Here is a 22,901-nt window from a genome sequence, read left to right as displayed (position 1 = left end):
AATGGATTATTACACATGCCAAATATTTTGCTGCAGAAGATGTGCCTCATAATTATTTGATCTCTTCCATCTTGTGCCATGACTTCCAAAACATAATTATAATATAATATCATTATAGGGTCTTCATTTAAGAGACTGATTGACATATGTTTGGTGATGTAATATACCCCTGCCAAGCACCTGCAAAACCATTCATCCAAAAAAAACCAGTGCCGATTGCAGGATCAGTCCATCGCAAGGCTACACTAAATTGCCCATGCAATAAACTGAAAAAAGCATAGCCCAAACTATTTTGGCTGTCATTGGTCTGTGATTGTGATGAGTCCAATCATCACTGGAAGCAGATGCTGCAACAAATTTCACATTTGATTTTGGCAATTTTGGAAATATCGGCATATATTGGCAAGCATAGGTAAAAGTGGAAGTGTGAAAGTTCCATTGGGTTTTGGGTTTCTTTTTTATGTAGATGTTATATAGGTAGAAAAAATGGATTTGTCACATGTGGAACAGGCTGTCTGCAGCAGATGGGTCCCACAGTTCTTAACACCTCATCAGTCTTGAAATACCATGACTAACCTGGTCTCCCAGGTTCTAGTACAACTCAAATGTGAATTTGCTGATATTCTAATAAAATTAGGTAGGTTGTCCCAAAGATCTAGACTCTAAACCAGAGGACTGTAAAGTGGCTTATGTAAACAGAGAGAGATCTGGGGTGATCTCGGAAATTAGATACTAGTTAGCTTAACATCTGTTCCAAGAAAATTGGTGGAAAGTATTATTCAAGGTAGACTTGCCAAAATAAAAAGGGAGTGTGAAGAAATGCCCAAGGATGGATTGACATTAAGATGACAAGTGCAGTTCAATATAAACAAGTGTAAAGTGATGCACAGTGGGGGGGGGGGGGAACCCACCCCTAACTTCACATATATGCTAATGGGGTCTGAATGGGTAGCCAACCCAGTGAGTGGCAGCTGTGAAGAAAAGCCAATTCCGTGTTAGTGGCTATGAAAGGGACTGAAAACAAAGCCACCACTTTAAAACAAATCTGTGGTGTGACCACATTTGGAAAACTCTACAGATCTGGTTGCTACACATCAAAAAGGAGATTGAACAGTTGGGAAAGATCAGAAAAGGACAATCAAGATCATCAAGAGGCTGGAGCAACTCCCCTCTGATGAAAGGTTGCAACATTTGAGGCTTTCTAGTTTAGTTACAGAGGACATGATCGACATATATACAATTTTGTATGGCATGGAGGTTTTTCGGCCTGTCTCATAATAATAGAACTTGGTGTTGTCCAATGAAGCTGAGATTTGGAATATTCAGGATAGTAATTCTTCACCCAGCACATAGCTATGAACAGTGGAATTCACTACCACAAGCTACAGAGATAATCACCAACTTGGATGGTTCAAAAATATCCATGGAAAATGATGGTTATCAATGGGGACTATCATGAGGGTTGTCTACTACATCCAGTATCAGTTTCAGGTGCACATGGTTAGGGTGAGTCCTACCATACTCATGTCCTACTAGCATATCTCCCCCTGATTGGTCACTGTGAGAATAGGTTAGATTTTGATCTGATCCAATGCAGCTCTTTCTCATGTTCTTATGTTGTAAAAATGAGGTTGACATTCAAGAATGGTCCATTTTGTACCACTGCTCCAGAAAGGCCACAAGTGGGGCAGAGAAATGTGCTGATCTTCTCACTGCAAATTGCTTCCTCTCAACTGACAAATTAGGTTCCACTGCAATATGCTAATTGAGAGTCAGCTCTCAGACAGTGCACACCTGGCTACAGAAATGGTCCCCAGGTCCAATAAATAAAACCCATTCTGGGGAATCATAGTATCTCAATTGTAAACACATATGTGCATAAAGATAATCCCAGGTTCATTCTTCAGCATGTGTAGTTAAAAGGATACTGAGCAGCTGATCCTTAGGGATTAGCTGCCAGTAACACTACATAATACTGGGCTAGATGAACTAGTAATCTGATTCAGCCTAAGCAACTCCTTGTGTCAATATGTCTATTCACTTTCATGGTATTCTTTGATGCTTCTATAAAAACAGAACTTTGTTGAGCCTATGGGAAATTCAAGGTGAAAATAAAATAAAGCAAATAGAGGAAGTCTTATCTCACTTTCATATATATATGTCTATGAGGCAAGGATAGAGCAGTCTCATTTTCAAGTTAACTTTGTCTACTCTGTCTCCAATGTCTTTGTTCTGAGTACTACATCATGACAGCAAGTCATGAGCTTGTAATGGAGGGTGGGGGGTTGCATCTCTTTAGGGTTTCTTTGTCCTAGAAATAAGAGGTTTGGCCCTTCAGAAAATGTATTTTGAAGCATGGATACACTTTGATTCTCATACTGTTTAGGAAAGATCAGGTAGATTCATCTTTAAATGTGAACTAATTCCAATTTCTCTTCCATCCCTTCCTCACATGCACAAAAAGGCGTAAGAAAACTTTTAGAAAATATAGAGTCTAGCCATATTAAAAGAAAGAACTTTCTGAAATGGCTAATTAGTTAAGAACTGATGAACTGGAGTGAATCTCAAAAGGTAATATGGTTCATCTACCTGAAATTGGGATATACAGATCCATTGAAGTTTGATCTGCTCCAGTTTTCTAAGATTTTTTTTTTAAAGAAAAGATCCATAGAAATCTACACAGCACATAATGGGTAAAAATACAGCACTTATGATGTGGTCTGAGGCGTGTAGTGCTGTTTCCATTCCTTTTCATTTTTTAAAAAGACAATCCAGCTCTTTAGAACTCCAAAAGGTTAGTGCATTTATCTCCTTGCATAAGGTATGTAAGAAATGCTCCAAGTCCCTTTAGAAGTTATGGGATTTGATAATGAGCTGGGAAACACATGCGGACAACATGGCTGACAGTGCTACAGCTCTCAGACCACCCCATAAAAGGATCCAGAGGACTGGGATTCAGAAGCAGATTTATTACCTGTTGTAATTTCGTGATCTGACCAGATGGAGTCAGGTGAGTCCTCTTGAGTTTGGCAGATTCCTTCCACATCCCCAAACTGAAGAAAATTCAGGGTTTGTTGACTGGAAATAGCTCCTACTGAAATGTGTAAACAGCAACAGCATTGCCCGATTTTCCAGTTGATCTGTCCACCAAGCTTTCACTGTTCCACAGACCATAGTGAAAGCCCCTCATTTTAGTGCACTTCTCCACCATGGAGTAGTTAGTTGAGCACAATATTTTAAAAAATAATATTTCACTCTTCATTTTTGTAGAGAGAACATTTTTCCTGGGACACCACGAGGAGCTTCTCTTAGGACCATATAAAGATACTAGTAGTACATATCTCCATTCTTTCTAATCCTATGATGCCAAAGCATTACCTACCAAAATGCTTTCCCATACGAGGTGGATGCAATACTGGGTGAAGGTATCTTTTCCACAGTAGGTCAAAACGAACTTGGGAAAGAGAATTCTTAGTATGCATTAAATACTTCATCTACTGCTGGTCCAATCAAATTTGGACCACACCACACCATTAACATGTCTGTGTGTGTGTGTGTGTGTGTGTGTGGTTGGGGGCGGGGAATCAGGAGATATACTTCATGTGCCCCTGACATTTCATCTAGTTTGACCCTCACAGCACCCTATCAAGTTCCAGAAATTCATTTTAAGGTCCATCTCAAAGGTGAATTGATGTTCCCATTCCCATTTGCACACTGAACATCAATTGATGTTAAACATGAATTTGTATATTAGTGATGTTATTTGAAAATGAAGTTTCAGGGCTACTTTATTATGCTGTTCCTTCTGTCACATAAGACAGTCTGATGAAAATAAAAAGCAGGAATCTTTAATTAATTATAATGATAATAAAGAAATAATAATAAATTGGGAGATAAAACATTGAAGATTTCCCTTTCATTTTCATCTCAATGAGACCAGAGAATATACAATTCAATTCGAGCTACAGAAATTTATTATAAGTTATTACATTTTTTTCTACCTTAGCACAGCCGCTAAGAGATAGGGAATGAGTCTGAACTCATTCAACTGAACCTGTCAGGGGCATCTGCTCACTTGCACTTGGATAAACCAGTAACATCATTTGCCATATACTGGCTGCTAGAACCTCTGGGCAGACACTGCATAATTGTAGCTGAACTAATCCTGGGCCACCTCTACCCATCTTTGCACTTTGCTTTCTTCTAGTGGTGCCATTAGGTTAGGACTTTGAAGTACAAGCTCAGGGTCACACTCACAAAAGTGAGCAGGGGAACCCCCAGATGCAGCAGGACTGGTGTACCGCATTTTGAAGTAAGTGAAATGGATTTTCTGCATCGACAGGGGGCTGGACTTTGAGGTTCCCTCCAGCTCTTACAAGTTTAAGTAAGGTAACAACCACACAATATAATTAATGCACATCTCATACACATTTAAAGCACATGGCTTCCCCCAAAGAATTCTCATATTTGTTAAATGTGAGGCCATGTCCTTTAAATGTGCATCAAATAGATGGTGTGGGCAGGACCTAATACACATTACTATCAAAAAAGAGCACATTGAGTCCTAGGTCTTAAATGACTTCACAGGACCACCATCTCTTCCTAGTGGTTGAGCTAAATGCTTGGACCCTCACTGCCCTTTGGGTTGCTGTTTTAAGATGGTTTCTGAGAAGAATATCTGCAGATACTCCTCCTCCTCAAGAGATGCAGTTGGATTCTTATGTAAGTGGCTCTAAATGCATTCGTTGTGTCTCTTCAAAATGCCCCCTAAAGATCTTTCTCCACAACATGGGCACATTGTACACATTAGAATTTTCTGCATTTTCTCAATTCAGCGTGAGCTTGTATATATGTAGAAAGAGTCTGGAATGCTTAAGAGCACCCACAAACTTAAAGGTGCCTGACAGAATCCAAGCATTAAATATTTTCCTGATTGTTAAGAAACAAACAGACAAAAAACCCTTTATTTCATTCTCACATGAATAATAGGAAAATTAAGGAAGCAATGGCAATTTAGACAGAAAATGGTTGAACTAGGACAGGGGTCAGTAAACTTTTTCAGCAGGGGGGCGGTCCACTGTCCCTCAGACCTTGTGGGGGGCCAGACTATATTTTTTGGGGGAAATGAACGAATTTCTATGCCTCACAAATAACCCAGAGATGCATTTTAAATAAAAGGACACATTCTACTCATGTAAAAACTCCAGGCAGGCCCCACAAATAACTCAGAGATGCATTTTAAATAAAAGGACACTTTCTACTCATGTAAAAACCCCAGGCAGGCCCCACAAATAACCCAGAGATGCATTTTAAATAAAAGGACACATTCTACTCATGTAAAAACATGCTGATTCCCAGACCATCCACAGGCTGGGTTTAGAAGGTGATTGGTCCGGATCCAGCCCCCGGGCCTTAGTTTGCCTACCCATGAACTAGGAAAAAGGTTTAAAAGGGAGCGGTGATGGTATTTTTTCCCTGGAAATCTCCCCGGTGTTGGATAATGCAGCTCAAAGTACATAGCCTGTCCTTTGGTATAAATCCAGTTATTTGGACAAACAGCAGCCCTGGGATGAACCAGATATGTTGAACAAACTACATCTGCACCTGCTGAGTAGACTACATCACAATGTTCTATTGATTTTGACTGGGGCTGCAGGAAAAATGTTAGCAGTTCATTTTTAATGGTGAACCAGCAAATAGACAGGTCATAGGAAATCTCTCTACTGAGGAATTAAATACATTGATTCATATGTCTCTCTCTCTCTCTGTGTGTGTATATACACTCTCTCTTTCTTAAATTCCCTTAGTCTTTAATGCTATTTCAGGAAAAAGAGAAAACAACGACATTTTGCAAAACGTTCCTGGGAGAGTATTACAAATTATATTTCTTGTGTCCCACACAGAGGATGCTTCATGGTAATCCACACTCAGGGTCCTTTTTACAGGTTTGCCCTTCTGCCTGCAACAGTCACTTGGCAGTCTTAGGAGCAAATGCAGCCCCTATCACAGCTGTGTTAAGCGTTTCAGTTTGCTCAAGAGACCTTCCACATAACAAGCAGGTCAGTTCTTCTACAGACTGTTGATCTTGCTCACTCTTAAGACTGAGTAGTGTGAATTAAAACTCTTTAGCAAAAAAAAAAAAAAAGTCATAAATTATAGACTAGATTGAGAAGGAAAAATACTTAGATAAATAAATTCTGATTTGACATACAAATCATTATCCTCAATTAGTTTATTAGATTTTGTTGCAATAATTTACCGCATGAGGAAGTGAGCCCATCATATGTAGATAATCCTACATCATTGACAGGCAACATTGGGTCTCAGCATTGATTCAATTAAACTCTGCGTAAACCCCATCAAAGGCATTTGATTTCAATTAGAAATGCATCAGACTCATGTTTGTAACTGAGCTCCATTTATACACTTTTGGACCTCTGAAGACTTGCTCAAATTCTGTTTTTAATATATCAACCTCTTGTGACCAAACTCATGGTTCTATAATTTGTAAATATAAAACAAACAAACAAACAAAGTTCAAACTAAACCTATATTAATTACATGGCTTCATCAGCAGCCACCTCAGTTTCTTTATTTAAAATTTAATCCTAAATGGGAACTAATTTTTGTAAGGACTGCAGTGAACAGGGATAGGTTAAATCTTCCCCGAGCCAGCCATGATCATGGAAAGAAAGAAAAAACTCCCAATAAGTTAATTATCCTTTAAAAAAAAGCACATAAAAAACCTCAATTTGTGCCAATAGGAGCTTTTCTTCTTAAGGTGAACTGCAACAAAGAAGGGGAGAGTAATGATTGGTTAAGCCTGTTTTCCCTGTGTGCTATGGTCCCAATGAAGGTCATCCTAATCTGTGCCTAGGATTAAATGTTTTGAAATCTGACATGGATGTTAGCTACACCATTACAATAGCATCTACTTTGGCCCCCAAACAGAAGACTTGTGAATGGCAAAGCCACTTCTCAAATTTTGTTCTTCATGGGTATCCCATGCCAACTTTCTTATAAGAATATAGTGATCCAGTTGAAAGTAGGAATGAGATCCTTTTACTTCTTTCATGCTGTAGTTTTGGATTCCACTCTTCAGCCAGAGCTCCAAATCTTTAAAATATGGTCCAAAATAAAATATTTTGCAGTGGCATGGGGGATAAATAAGATTAGCATACTTCTGCAGACATGCAAAAGATAGACAACATTAACATATACTGTTTGGTCTTCAGTTAACTTTACCAGAGTAGCACAAAAGCCAGGCTTACTTCTCCAAATCCATCCCCACCAGCTGTTGAGAAAGGGAATGCGACAGAAACTCTCCAGGAAAAGATACAATAGAGACAAGAATGTGGGAAGCCTATAGGAAATGCATATGGGAATGTCTCTTCCTTTTACCTACCCCTTTCCCCTCTCAGCTGGAACTCCCCTTCTCCAAGATTTCAAGTTTCCAGCCCCTAATATGTGGCGTTCTTTAGACAAATGAGCAAATACCCAACAGGAAACAATGTCAACACGTATTCATTTTGTCTGGTTGCAATCAACTCACAGTAATGCCAGTAACTTTTGACGCTATTAATTCAGTTAACAGTACAATACATAAAAAACCAGACTGCAAAGGTATTTATTTCAGCAATTGTAATGTTGACTATTTTATTAGCATCTCAACCCCAAATCAAGTTAATAAAAATGTATCAGTTAAACGGGTCATTCACGAGCCACTTTCTGGCTCCCATATTGGGTCTCAAAACCTTTCATTTTAAAACTTGCAAGTGGTCTGGACTCTGCTACAGACCTGTGACATTTTTGTTGTTTTAGTCACCAGCTTGATCCTCCAGTTCCTATTCTTAAACAGGCCACCAATTTATCAATATATGCAACAAATGGTCCAGCTCTACTTAAAAGGTGCAGATATTACATTTCTTCTGTCTGAATCCTGTCACGGGGAGTATGCTATGGAGTCGGCCACTTTACCTGCTTGCCTTCTGGATTTTTTCTCTTCCATAGATAAAAGGGCTAATCCTTAGGCAGATGGAAGCTGTCCTACTCTTAATTGGCTGATCACATCTTTTATCGTTTGTTTGAGGATCTCTCAGCTACCCATTAGACTGTGACAAAAAGGTCTGGATGTGGTCTACCAGTAATGACTGTTTGCTTTGCAAAACAGCAGGACACAAGTCTTCATGGAAGTTGCATTGCCTTTCTCCCTAGCTGCTGTCTTCCTGAGAGAATTCACTCCTAGTGAAGTACAGAGTTTTCCTGGAGTTGCCCACATCCCAGATTGTATACATCCATTTTGAAATGGCTCCCTCTTAACTTTTGGAAATGGCTTGAAACCGAATGATGCTTCTAAGACTACCACTTTTGAGGACTCTGGTATTTCAGCTTTGCCAGCCTGTGTAGAAATGCATTTGCACATATAACCTTTTGTTGTACTCTTTTAATGCTATTCCCAACTGCTCCTTTTCTGTAACAACTCTCTTTTGTTTTGATAAGAAACTGTCTGTTGGCACCCACCTTCTTAACGAAGGAGTCTGCCTATCATTTGGCTACATATACTTTTCTTAAGAGGAGTTGCTTGCCCAGACAAACAAGGAGGACCAAACATTCCTACCTCGTGGCTTGTGTTCCTTTCCCTTCATTGTTTGGAACACCCTGAAAGATCTCCAAGCTGTTGAAAAATAGTCCTTGCCACTTGCATAAGCACTGGGCAGGCTGAGAAGCTTTTCTCCCATTTTACACCCACCATGGGGGTAAAAGGGTTTCAACGGGCTAGAAACCCTTAACAGATGTCATGTACAAGTACCAGAAGGGGATCCTGACAGAACAACCCTGTGTAGTGCTTTGTCACTAGGATAAACTCAGAGACATGTGCTGGTAAGAGGTATGTTAATGGCAGCTGGAGTTGGTGTTAGACATGGCAGTGTCCTGAGTCACCTCAGACTGGCTTGGTTTACTACCAAATTATGTATTTAGAAATAACTTTATTTTCAGAGGCTCAAAACATAACTTCCACTGTCCACCAGCTTTCCATTCTCCCAAACATCTCCCAGTATACTCTCACTTCCCAAAATACCCCCTTTCCCTTTCATTCAAAGACTTACATGGAATGTGGAAGAGATACATTCTTTCCACTCCCCACCACCCAAGGCATCCTGGAGTCTGAGCTCATCAGTGAACTGTGGATCAGCATATCATTGTGCCCTGTAACCCATGGGAGATGGAGTTCTCCCAAGAGCTACTGCTGCAATTGTAGTACATAGCATGCCTGGATGGTTGGGCTCTAGGACACTGGCTGTGGTGAGTAGTTGGTGGGTGGGGAGATATGCAAAAAAACTCCTTACTTCTGCTCTTGGTACACTGAGTCATCTAAGCTGCTCCCCGTTTCCCCATTTTTAATGCAGGATTATTTCACCAGTGGATGATTTCCACTAAGATCTGCTTCCCACATCACAAAAAAATAGATCCACACATTTCCACCAACACGTTGATTGTATCACTGCTGTACAGCTGGGTGGGAAGACACGTCTTCCAAAATGTTCCACAGGGACTCCACATCTGCCTTCTCATTTGGGAACTGTAGCACTTATGGCTTTTACTTTTTCCATTCGTCTGACTCTAACCAAAACAATTTGTTAAAACATCTTAATTTCTTTGTTAACCCCTTGATGTTGCAAGTTGCTTCCTGAAAGTTATCAGTACCTTGATTGCATTTTAGCTCATCATGCTCAGACATCTTTTGATTGTGCTGGCTAGTTAAACAACATTCATATTTGCTTCCGTGAGTGTTTTCATTCAACCAAAGTAATGACCTGAGTGGATGTTTAGTTCTATATCAGTGATAGTAAGTAAGCCTAGTAAGCTTAGGACCATTTTTCAAAAATATTATACAACCAGCCCTGTCAAATCTAACTCCTCCCACCCTCGTTGCTGCCACATGTCCTCTTCCCATTCTGGAAGATGTCCCAAAAGCCAGAAAGAATTTAAAATGTATTCTATGGTTAATTATCTTTATTTGTTGCAGAAGGCACCCAGAAGTATGGATAAATCTTTGGGGGATGAAATTTACACACTTTTGGTTGGGGGTTGGCTTGCATTTAAGTCAAGGTGGATTAGGGGTTTGCTCTCTTTTATTTGACATGGGGGAGGGGAATACCAATGGGAAGCCCCCAAGAATCCACTTGTGATTGATGCTACATTATGACATAATTTTGCTCTACCAGGACAACTCTGTTCCAAATTTCAAAGGGAAGACTTCCAGGCTGCTGAACCCATCCAAGCTTCCAATGGAAATGGCGATAAAGCCTGTTTGTTTGTTTGTTTGTTTGTGAAGAAAACCCTCAGCCACCTCAACTTTAAGGTTAAGCCCAGCCACCACCCAAGCATTCTTCATTTTGTCTGTCACCCAAAAGCCACTGATACCCAGCCTTTTTTGTGGGGGATTAATGGTCCCATGAATATGGAGCATGGAGATCTCTGGCTCAGCTTGAGTTAAGACCCCTTTCCATGATAGGCTGGTGTTATGGCAGTTGTTGCATGGCTTCTTCCTGAACTGTTTAAGAAACATTAAAAAAACCCCATATGTGGAGAGAAGCCCATTCTGCAAGCCTTTCCCCTTGACAGTGTAGGTGTTTGAAGGGACCACAGCACGGGCTCCTTCCATGTGGTCCAGGACTTTTCACATTATCTGAGCAGGGTGAGATGAAATTATGCTGCAGCAGGTCACAAACCACCAATACAATATGAACTGGGTTGATTTTGGCCACTATTCTTCACACATGGTATGCTAATGTTTACATAGGCTAAAAGTAAATATATTACTAATGATGAGTTAAAATCCAAACTGTTGTAAGTTATAAAGTTTTCTTTTTTTAGGAAAATGCAAGAGAGGGGAATGTAGAATTTTTAACCACCTTTTGACATCAGAAGCCACACTAAAAATGATTTCTGTCCAAATACAGAAAAAACCAACAATATTTTATTTATAATCTTATTTTAGTGTTTGAACTACAAATCCTGGTTCTAGAATTGTTTAAAAGATCATGGGTTTTATAGATGCTCACATGAAAATTAATTTCTTGGATTGTTTTTGTTTTTGTTTTCTTCTTCCACAGAATGGTCCCTTCAGGAAATACAGAACAGGTCATTATGTGAAAAATAAAAATAAAAATAAAATATTTTGTTATTTTTGCTGTTGTTGTTCCTTGATTGTTCTTATGAATCTACCACTAACATCCATTTCCCTGTTGAACCATTTCAAAAAGGGCATGAGAAGAAAATGAAATGAAGAAAGACAAAATAGACCGAATCTCACCACTAGAATTCACCATAAAAATTCCCAAAGCGTTAACAGAATTCTTACAAAAATCCCTAGACCAGTTTTTTTTAATCTTTTTTTTTTTAGAGAATCAAGTTGTTCTATGAAAAATATGGCAAATGGGCTTGGGAAGGGGGAAGAAGAAAGGGGAGGAAAGAAGTAGGGTAAATAAGTGCAGCAAAAAGAGGTTCTGAGGAATACACATAATTTTGTCTGCTTTCTCTCACAATAGAATTTTTAATAAATAAATTTCTTTTTTTTGTAAAGACACTTTTTTTGAAACAGTAGATTTAGCCCAGTCATTTGTGTCATTTTTTTTTAATAAACTGTCTTGTGTTTTAAATCTGTAAATGTTTTAGATCTGAGTCTCTTGCACATTGTCTTTCGAGTTCATTCGGATCAATAATGGTTCATGCACTGAACTGTGTATTGAATTTATTGTGTTAACTGTTGTTGTGTGGTTGAAAGGAGACTTATAAGAGTTATAGTGATTTAGGTGCTCATGCTCTATTGCTGGCATGGGCAAATGACTTTCTATAGGCGTGTCACCTGTAAGCTCATCATCCACATTAATGATCTCTACAGTTCGTGTTGGAGCATGGTGGTTTTGCCGGTGATGTTGCTTTCTCATTTTGTAGAAAATGACCAACATCACCGCTGCCATAAGAGTGATTGCCACAAAACAACCAATTATGATTTTGGTAGTCTTCATAACCTCATCTATTCCTGGAATCCCATTGCTCAAATCTGTCACAGCAATGGTGAACGTTTTTTCCGTTGACCTTGTGCTCTGTGGTGTGAGAGAGGTTGTCACATTGGTGGTGTCCCATTCAATGACCGGTGTGGGCCAAACCTGCTCTGTTGTCCGCGCCTCATCCTGAGAAGGTTCCACAGTTTCTACTGTGATGGTTGAAAAATAAGTAATACACTCCTGTGCAGTTACATTGAGTGTTGCAGAAGCTGTGGTATTCCCAACAGAGTTACTCACCAAGCATGTATACAAGCCTGTGTCTTGCGCAGTCACCCTTGTAAAATTTAATGTGCCATCGCTGAGCACAGAAATCCGAACCCTATAAGCCCCATGTGTTATAACAGACCCATTTGGAGTAATCCAAGATATAGAGGTCAGGGACGTCGATGCTCGGCATTTCAGCTCTGCAGCCATGCCTTCAGTGACGTTGAGGTCTGTTGGTGGCTCCACAATTACAGGAGCGTAGCACGTGAAGTAATTCAGGTCCAGCTCACCAATGTACCTCCCTTTCAAGCTAGGAGGCGTGTTGCAACGGGCACAGCATGCAGTGTTCGAGGGCGCTTTGTCTTTAATCCACCAGCTGAGCCACAGGATGTCACAGTTGCAGTTCCAAGGGTTGTGATGTAGGTGGATCCTTTCTAGACGGAGAGGTGTAAAGAGGTCGTGAGGCAGTAGTGTTAGATTGTTGTGGGCCAGGTTGATCTCCACTAGCGACTGAAGGTTATCAAAGGCATTCCTTTCAATCACTTGAATCTGGGATTGGATCAGCCACAACTTCTGAAGGTGCATTAATCCTTGAAAGGACCCAGGCTTGATAGCAGTTAAGTGATTCCCAGAAAGGTCTAGCTCATCCAGTTTTACAAGTGGCGTGAGGTTAGGGATCTCCCGAAGGTTGCACATAGCAAGGTTCAAATACCTCAAATTGGACAGACCTTCAAAGGCACCTTCTGAGATATATGAAAGCCTTTTCAATTCCCCCAAGTCCAACCTTCGCAGGGAAGGGATTCTATTAAAAGCATAAGAAGGAATACTCTCAATGGGGTTGTTTCGCAACCAAAGCTCCTTCAGTTTTGACAAGTACACAAAAGCCCCATTCGGGATGGTGCTAAGACGATTGTCAAAAAGTTCCAAAGTATTGAGATTAGCCAGACCATTGAAGGCCCCTATTTCAATTGTTCTAATGTGATTTCTGCTCAGCTGCAAGACTTCTAGATGTCTCAGGTGTTTGAAGCTATTCACCTTAATGATTTGGATCTGGTTCTCATGGAGATTCAATAACCGTGTGTTTGTGGAGATGGCGTCAGGGACCTCTCTCAGATTCTTCCTCACACAAATTACTTTGCTAAACTGATTGCTGCAGGAACAGACAGACGGGCAAGTCTGAGCTCTGACCAAACCAGCCACCACAAGAAGTTGAAGAGCCAGTAGCACCACAAGCAAGGGGTCAAATAGGGCCCTGTTAAACCTAGGACCTATCATTATCTGCTGTGGATGTAAGGTCATCTTGTTCAACATTCATAATTTATTTGGTGTTGGTCCTTCAGGAGTTCCAATAGTCTGAAAGAAAGAAATAAAGAAGGATCATGTTAGCTCCAATTGTTAATTTGCACTACAATTTCCTCAACTTTATATATTTTTAAAATGGTAATTTTATGAAATACTTGATACACATAATTTCCCATTCACCTGCCTACAAATTTCTGGGGAATGCATCTTAATATACTAATGGAGGCTTAAAATTGCTACTTGAGCCTTTGAACTCTCTGTTGAACTATGCAGCCTAGTCACCAAAAGAAAATAACACATAAAATGGCATACAATTCTAACTGAAATATAAGATCGTTTCCAGTGGTGCCAATTCTTCCTCCCTTTTGCAGCGCTCTGCACCCCTTCCCACACTGTTCTGAAGGGCCATTCAATCTTCTGGAACAGATTTGCAGGGGCCACAAGGAGGGGAGAGGGAGAATTGGCAAGATTCTGCTGATGGAAGCCTCTGCTGTTTCTGGCAGCAAAGGAACATGATTGAATACAATATTGGAAATCATGAAAAAATTCTGCAAATGAATAATAATAATAATAATAAATGAAAATGCAACACTATCGTTGTTGTGATATATGTGATATATGAAACCATGCTTAGAATGGAACTGGAATGTCATAGCCCATGTTTGTTTTTCACTTGATACAGAAATTCTAACAATGGGGACCCAACGTGTCAGGGAATAAGTTCAGAACAAGAACCAAGAATGGTACATTTTGAAACTTCATTGCTGCTTAAAAACATGGAAAGAAGTCGAGACAATTGTTTGAATGTAAAACCAAAAATGTGGCCAATGTAGTTTACCAAGAGCAGTGATTAAAAGGCAAGCATGAGTATAGCATTGACATGCATGTATGGTCTATGTGACACAGTCAAATCTGCAGACTCCTTTACTTCTCATGCTATTTCCCCTAAAGGACAGTCACCATGGTGTACACAACATAGAACTGAGGAATGGTGCAAGTAAAGCTTTTACTACTTGAATAGAAATGCTCCCCAAATGCTTATTGTTTGCTTCTTTCAGGAAAGCAGATAAAAAGGAGTTTCTGTGAACTGCTGAGCTGAGCATCAGCTCTGTCCCACCATTAAGCAGACTCATCTGATTTCCTGATACACTCTCCACTATCTTTATATTTGGCCATAGCAGCAGAGAAAGTCTCATTAGTAAATGTGTGCTGAACACAGGAATAAAGAATGGCTATTTAAACGACAGAAAAAAATATATCTCCCATAGCTGCAGGGTTAGCAATTTCAGTGTTACCTCCAAAAATGTTTCTTTCGGATCTTAGTGTAAGTGAAAAAAGACCTTTCGACTCTGCAAATGATCATTACTATTCAAAGTCTCTCAGTGCTGATTCATTTGTGGTAGCTTCTAAAAAACCCAGCCCTGGCTTCATTTTCAATCTGCTACTCACTGCAAGGTCCCTGTGCTGTAGAGATTAATGAAATTTCCTATAAATCAGCCAAAAGTGAAGTCTTATAAATTACAGCAAGCGCCAAGCACATTTATAACCCAAAGCACACAGATGCATAATACATGCATTTAGTTGAACAAAAATACTATCAGCCAAAGGTTTTCCATTTTAAGCTTCAAATTGTTTCATTTTGTAGTAAGGAGGTGGAGGTGGAAATGGTATACTTTGAAAAACAGGGTGAAAATATATTATTATTCACATAGTAGTCTATTTAGTAAAAGGTGATTTTTATAATCAGATAATATATATTTATGAATTTACTTATGCATGTTTGACACTAGCTTCTTGCAGTAACAGAAAACTATTAAAGCTTTTGTGCAGCACTGTGAAGACTGTATTCCATACGTTTCCTCAGAGACGAGAGGTTAAAAGCACCGGGTTAGAATGAAAAAACGGAAAGCAGCACCAAAGAGCAAGAGAAAAGAGCAGAAAGAAGGAACCTCAGCAGGTGCTAGGACGCTGTTTATTGAAATGAATCTGGTGTGTTTTGCCATTTCTGACACTGCAGTCCTACACGTGTTTACAATGAGCTGGTTTGCAGAGCCAAACTATGGCTTTGTACAAATGCAGGAGTATGCAGGCTCCCAGAGAGGAAAGAATGGCCACGTTTCTCCTCCTCTGCGTCTTCTGCTGCCAGTTAAGTCTTAATTTGGTTCAGTGTGTTGCCCAAACCCAGGCTAATGGTTTATATTGCTTCAGCAAACCAAGGTTTGCCCCTGGGTTTGCCACTCATGGTTTGTTCTGAGCAAGACAAACCTTAATCCACAACAGTACAGCAGCAGCAGTTGCTATCTCCTCTACAGGAAACCTCAGGTTTGTGTGGTCACACCAAGCCATTGTTTGGCTTAGTGTCACATGGGAATCAGCTCTCAGTGTCCAACAGAGCTTACTCTCAGGCAGAGGTGGATTTAGGGGAGCACAACCGAACCAGATGCAGAACCTCAGGGGTGACACAGGGCATTCCACAACTATGAGGTAGAATGGAAGGCGAGAGGCGGGAGGGGAGGGTTAGCACTGCATAGGGGGCCACTGAAATTTGAGTCCCCCAGATTCGACACCGTCTCAGGAGTATTGTAAATGTGTTCTGGTATGTGTGTTCAGGAACACTCTCTTAGTGTCTGCTGATGTACCCCTGTTTATTATTTTGTTTTAAAGCACAGGTTTAATCATCAATAAACTTAGTTCAATTTGTTTTCAACCAACTGTATTTTTATACAGGGGAACAGGGGGCGGGCAGGTGGGGGGGCTACTCCCTGATCATGAATGAGGCAACTGTGCCCCTGAAGTACCAGGTGCGTATCCTGGGAGTCATTTTGGACTGTCCATGGAGGTGCAGGTCAATTCTGTGTCCAGAGCAGCTGTCTACCAGCTCCATCTGGAATGCAGGCTGAGTCCCTACTTGCCTGCAGACTGTCTCATCAGAGTGGTGCATGCTCTAATCTGCCGCTTGGACTACTGCAACACGCTCTACGTGGGGCTACCTTTGAAGGTGACCCGGAAACTACAACTAATCCAGAATGTGGCAGCTAGACTGGTGACTTGGAGCGACTGCCAAGACCACATAACACTGGTTTTGAAAGACCTACATTGGCTCCTAGTTCATTTCTGAGCACAATTCAAAGTGTTGGTGCTGACCCTTAAAGCCCTAAATGGTCTCAGTCCTGTATACCTGAAGGAGCATCTCCACCTCCATCGTTCTGCCCAGACACTGAGGTCCAGCACTGTGGGCCTTCTGGTAGTTCCCTCACTGTGAGAAGCGAAGTTACAGGGAACCAGGCAGAGGGCCTTTTGGGTAGTGGTGCCCGCCCTGTGGAACATCCTCCCATCAGATGTCAAAGAAATAAGCAACTATATGACTATTGGAAGACATCTGAAGGCAGCCCTGTTTAGGGAAGTTTTTAATGACTGATGTTTTATTGTATTTTTAACGTTCTGTTGGAAGCTGCCCAGAGTGGCTGGGGAGGCTCAGCCAGATGGGCAGGGTAGATATAAATAAATAAATAAATAAATAAATAAATAATAATTTTAACAGGGTTATGTGAGAGCTGTTTCTGACCATGACACCAATCTAATGTCTGGCTCACCTGTATATGCATAACACTTGATAGGTCATCATTCAACAGTAAATCTCTCAATCATTTCTGCTAAATATTTGAACCGCTTCTGTTGAAAACTACTATTTGAAAAACGGTATTAGGAGATCTGGAAAATGATTTGTGGTTTTTGATCTGTTGCAAGCAAGCCATTAAATGATGAACATGCATATGCAAATTATTAATAAAGGTACCTGCTGTACCCACCAGATATATGTCCATTTTCTGTTAACTTTTATACCATGCCTCAGGGAAGAGACTGCAGCACTTTGTGTGAAAAAGTTCTCAGGTTCAAACACCAGTGTCTTCAGGCAGGGCTGAGAAAGGCTCTAATCTGCAAACTTGTAAACCACTGCCCCTAGACAATACAGAGGAAGAGGGACCAGTGGTCTGACCTGTAATACAGCAACTTCCTCATATAAAAAAGGAACATCCTTACCAGGGTCCAAACCCATCCTAGGGTCAACCACTAATAATTAAAAATGAATATTTCATATGATCTTTCTAAAACCCAAGCAGCTCATTCCAATATCTCAGCTGCAGTCATGTCTACAGAGGAAGGATGGTGAAACTGTTCATTTTGGTTCTCTTAGTATCCCACATTTTCAGTCTTAAGTTCCTCAGGCATCATCAAAATTCTTTTTGTGTCTGTGTGCAAATTTCTCCTATTATACACATTTTTAATACATTTTCCCCAATATAGACATTCATAGTATTAATGCATTTCCACCAATATATGATTTTGTATGCAATATTTACCCCAGTATATGCATTTTGAAGGATGGCTGTGTTTCAGTCCTCATAATATTTCAGAAAGTGCAAATTAGGTAGATTGGCCTTTAAATGTGTTTTGAATTAAACTTTCCTTCCATCCCTACTACAAAGTAGTGGCCAAGCTCCAAATCAGAGTGCCTCTCTGAGCAAAATTGAGATAAGTGAACTATTTCTTAATTTGCAACACTTGAAGTGAGATAAAGGTTGTGCTTGCTAAGCCCCAGAAACTGTCTGGATGGCCATACTTATCTAGTCCAACCCCCTGTAATGCAGAAATCCCAGCTAAAGCATCCACAACAAATGACCATCTGCTTAAAAACCTCCAAAAAAGGAGAGTCCAGAACCTCCTGAGGTAGACCGGAACACTGAAAATTATCAAGCGTCTCTGTGCAAAGTGTTTTTGTTTGATGTGTTCTTTGCTTTGACATGTACATGCTCAACACCATGGCTGCAGTAGCATCCCTTGCAAGGTTGCTGAAATAATAATTGTAGTTAATAGATAATTGTAGATAATTGTTCTGGGGCGATAGTCATGGTTCCTGGGGCACACATACATGGTGTGTTGTTGTGTCCCTGGGAAAAGAAGGGAGTGTTGTTGTTGTTTTTGGCATGGAGGTAGAGATTTAACACTTCCCTCCTCTTTCATGATCTTGATGAAAATCTCCCCCCCCCCCCCCCCGGTGCTGCAGTTAGGTTTAAGGGGGAAACTTCCCATTATTGTCAACCAGAGTTTTTCGAGTTTTCTGTGTCTGCATATAAATTGCAAGAGGGGAAATAAAGGTCCAGCCTCCCCTGCAATTTAATAAAAGTTGAGCTCCATGCCTGAAATTAACTACAGAAAAACTAATAATGTGATTGCAAGTGACACAATTAGCATCATGTCTAGTTAGGTGCTGGGAAGAGTAGGAGATCTATGGTTGTATAAAGTGCAATCCTTGGCACAGGATGACACATTAAGGCTACATTTGTAAACACCCCACTTTTAACAGAATGGACCTATTTCCAAGTAAACACACACACACACACACACACATTTGTGCTGCACAACTTTTATGTTGAAAGACTAGCAGAGAAGCAACTAAAAAGAATGTTGCTCATTTGTCTTTTTGTTTTGTCTTGCCTACTCTTTTCCCCTAAAGGACTATGCTTGAATAATGAATCACACTAGCTAGTGATAAAACAGATAAAGGAAACATGGGACCAAAGTCCTCTCTCAATTATTCTATATTGTTTCCATAAAAACAATAATGTAACCAAACCCAGCTTGCTACAGTTCATATAAGAGCTGGGAACTAGCAATCTTGATATGATACATCTTATCATTTGGACGGGGCTGTTATTCAGTAATGTACGTTACATGTAAAAGGTTTCAGGTTCAACTTTTGACATGTAAAGTACATTACTGTACTGAACAACAGCCCCGTCCAAATGATAAGATGCATCATATCAAGACTGGATACAAGATTGTGGGAGGAATTATGGAAGATGCAGAGGATACTTGTTTTCCTAGTGAATTGGGGGTCTTTAAATGAATGGGTTCCACAATATGAGTAGTGCTTGGCTGCCAGGCAATGATGGAATTCAACATAGCAGTAAGGAGATTGTTATGCTTCCACTGACCTATATCCGTGCCTGATGCAGTAACCTCCCTTCCTCTCTTCCTACACAGAGTGGATTTCCCAGAGTGGATCCGTGGGAGTCAAGGGGGAAGAAGAGGAGAGGTAATCCCCATCACACTTGCAGAAGTCATTATGAGGGCTTCTGCTTGTGGAATGGGTTAGTTGCATCTGGCCCCAGGAGTTTCAAGTAGTTAGCACGTGGTAAACTAAATTCTGGTGTGACATTCATTTTTGTAACTACCAAAGATGCTTATTTATCTAAAACTATAGTAAGCGAGGAATGCAGAATGCTGAGGACCTTCACTGAAGAAGCCATAGCACTGTTTATTCCAGTTATAAGAATATCTATAACAGAAGATATAACAACACTTTCAAGATGGTGAACATAAAATGGGGAAATGTATATGTATTTAGGTTGTGCTAAGACAGGGGTCAGCAAACTTTTTCAGCAGGGGGCTGGTCCACTGTCCCTCAGACCTTGTTGGGGGCTGGACTATATTTTTGGGGGGAGATGAACAAATTACTATGCCCCACAAATAACCCAGAGATGTGTTTTAAATAAAAGCACACATTCTACTCATGTAAAAACATGCTGATTCCCAGACCATCCACGGGCCAGATTTAGAAGATGATTGCACCAGATCCATCCCCCAGGCCTTAGTTTGCCCACCCATGTGCTAAGGTCTACTAACTTATACACTTCCCTAAAGGGAAATGAGAATTCAAGTATAATCATCAGGCAGAGTTGTGCCAAAGGAGTTTAGGTTTTAACACTGTTTTATGATCTGCATTTTATTCTATTTCTGTACACCACTTGTGTATTCTCTGAATCTAGAGTCGTTTATAAATTCTAAACTAAACTAAACCAAACTAAAATAAATATTCTCCCCTCCCAGCATTTTGGAGTTTGAGTGTACACAGAACACCTTTAACAGAACATGTTCAATGGAAAAGTTATTTGCTAATTGAATACTATTTAGGGCTTATCCACACTTCTTGTCTTGCTGCTTCCCTCGGAGGAAATCTGCCAGAGTAGATTGCAATCAGGTTTTCCATGGACTGCCATTTGTTCTGATTTAAAGCTAAAGAGTGGGCTTTCCCTGGAAAAGGAGCAAGGCAAGGGGAAAACAGCTGATACTCATAGCTGTCAACGTTTCCCTTTTTTAAAAAGGGAAATTCCCTTATTCCGAATAGGATTCCTCACAAGAAAAGGAAAAAGTTGACAGCTATGCTGATACCCATGTCTAGAAAGCATGGGTCAAGTGGAACAACGCTGCTTGCACTCATGCTTTCTAGGCATGGGACAAGTCCTTAGAGTTTGACCTCTGATAAATTATCTATCATTCCAACTCATAACAATCTAGCCAAGTTACTTTAAATCAAGAGTTTCTAACTTGAAATTTCTACTGACCACTTTAAGATACAAATCAGTGGTTTAATGACACAAGGTTTTCTAATGGATTGTTAATCCTTGAGCTATCTAAGCCTCACTTCAGTAACTCCTGAAGGGAAATTGATCTTCTGAAGGCTTTTTGCTGTTTTTGAGTTTCCTTATTCTCAAGGACTACATCATAAGGAACAAACAAGAGGGAAATAAAGGAAGACCAGACAGCTAATCAAAGAAAAATCCAAAGTAACTCAGGAAACAGAAACCTCGTAAATATTCAGACCACCGAGTTTATAAACCACGTGTGCTCACTGAAGAGAATATATCAAAATCGCATCAGTGTATTCTGAATGCAGTGGTTTCATGCCAAGGAATATTTCACCTGGTAATGATTAAATAGCAACACCTCTGTAATTAAAGGGAGCTTCAGATACAGATTTGCTTTGTAAACAGTTATCAACATATTACTAACATACCTGCAGGTTCGTTTCAATCTGAGAAAAATAAAAATAGCCTAAAAAATAGCATAAGCAAATAGGTATGCTATCTCATCTACCTCTCTATCCAATGAGTGTATTCTGAAAAAGTAAATGACAGTGTATGTATCTATCTATCTATTATCTACCATATCTCACTGAATCAGCCCTCAAAAGTACTATCAAGGTACCTCACACGAGCATTAAATTAAGTACATATCAAAAAGAAGCAATGTCTAATTTCTGAATTTCTTTTTTGTTTTTGTTTTACTCATTAAACCAATATTCAGAAAGGTTTGAACACATATGCATGAAGTAGCACATAAACACAGCCATCCCACTCCACAAATAGTTAGTGTTGCTGGAGAGCACTATTCTGTCTCCATTTGTGAGTCCCATCATGAACACCTTGGCTGAAGATGTTGTTTTTTTTCTGAAAGGTTGGTTGGCAAGGATCTAGCAAACCAGGACAATGTGAACTGGAAAGTTTCCTGCCAAACCCTCTATTAAAATGGACAGTAGAGTGGAACTTCCTAAAATTGTTTGTGCTCAATCTTACTCCAGTTCCTAATTTAATCAAAGCCTTTTGACTGGCAATGGGGAATGCTGCTATTTTGGATGCCCTTTACAAGAAGTTCTTTAAAAGTCCACCTAAAGCATAGAACCAGTCTTCTCTTAAGCAAGAACAGAAGACTTTAGTCATCCAGGGCTATAACTAGTTTTTGATCTATGAACTCAACTAGTTTCTCAGTGTAATCTCTCTGGTAAAGCCCTGGCGTGGTTGAGGAAATCACCAATGGAATTGGATTTACCAAAATACACACAGCACTAAGGATATTGCTGTCCTCACCTAGGTTCTGACAAAGCATAAGGAAGTAAAGTTAAAGCTCTCCAGCATTTCAGTTCACACTGCAGCACCCCTCCCTTCCCTTTCTCAGCATCCAAGGAATCACCATGTAGCATCTGTGAGTGGCAACCCTGAAACCCCTCCCACTTCTGCCTTCAAAGTCAATTAGTAAATGGCCATTTTGTTTCCTTTCACAGTAGAACTTCATTTCTGTAATAGCTGTAATTTTTGTCACTGCCGCTTCCCTTAGTACCTTATAAGGGCACTCTGTTATTTTGATTAAATGGTCCAAAGTAATTCACATAATGTTCCTTTGTACTTGGAAAGAGTGTTCCTTTGAGGGCCAGCAATTCTAGACTGACAACGGCCTATCTTCTGGCAGAACAGACCTAGGGTCGCAGTGGGAAACAGATTTAGCACATTTGAACCAAATCCATCCAAGTCATTAATGCTCCAGGAGTTAGTCCCTTCCTTCTGTACTTTTGCTTCTAGGCTGGTTAAGAAAGCATCCTGCAGGGGACTGATTTGGCGTAGGTTCTCAAATAGCAAAGGTTTTCAGAAATGACTGGGTATTTTTGTTCACTTATGCCTTTCCTTTTCTACAAGCAGCTCAAAACAG

General features: G+C 40.1%; 1 protein-coding gene across 7 annotated transcripts in view; it reads right to left on the bottom strand.

Annotated features, from left to right (window-relative positions):
• Positions 1-7,626: 7,626 nt before the first annotated feature.
• The window catches only part of LRRC4C (leucine rich repeat containing 4C), a 614,780-nt gene continuing 599,505 nt past the window's right edge, over positions 7,627-22,901 (bottom strand). For all 7 annotated transcript variants that reach the window (XM_081835051.1, XM_081835053.1, XM_081835048.1 and 4 more), the window contains one exon: positions 7,627-13,628. In XM_081835051.1, coding sequence (XP_081691177.1) covers positions 11,676-13,586 — 1,911 coding nt within the window. In that variant the 5' untranslated portion in view covers positions 13,587-13,628 and the 3' untranslated portion in view covers positions 7,627-11,675. The remainder of the gene's footprint in view (positions 13,629-22,901) is intronic.

This window comes from Podarcis erhardii (assembly GCF_964252035.2).
Source record: "Podarcis erhardii genome assembly, chromosome: 1".
Lineage (NCBI taxonomy): Eukaryota > Metazoa > Chordata > Lepidosauria > Squamata > Lacertidae > Podarcis > Podarcis erhardii.
The sequence above is the reverse complement of the archived record's forward strand: the minus strand, read 5'-3'. Positions and strand labels throughout refer to the sequence as shown.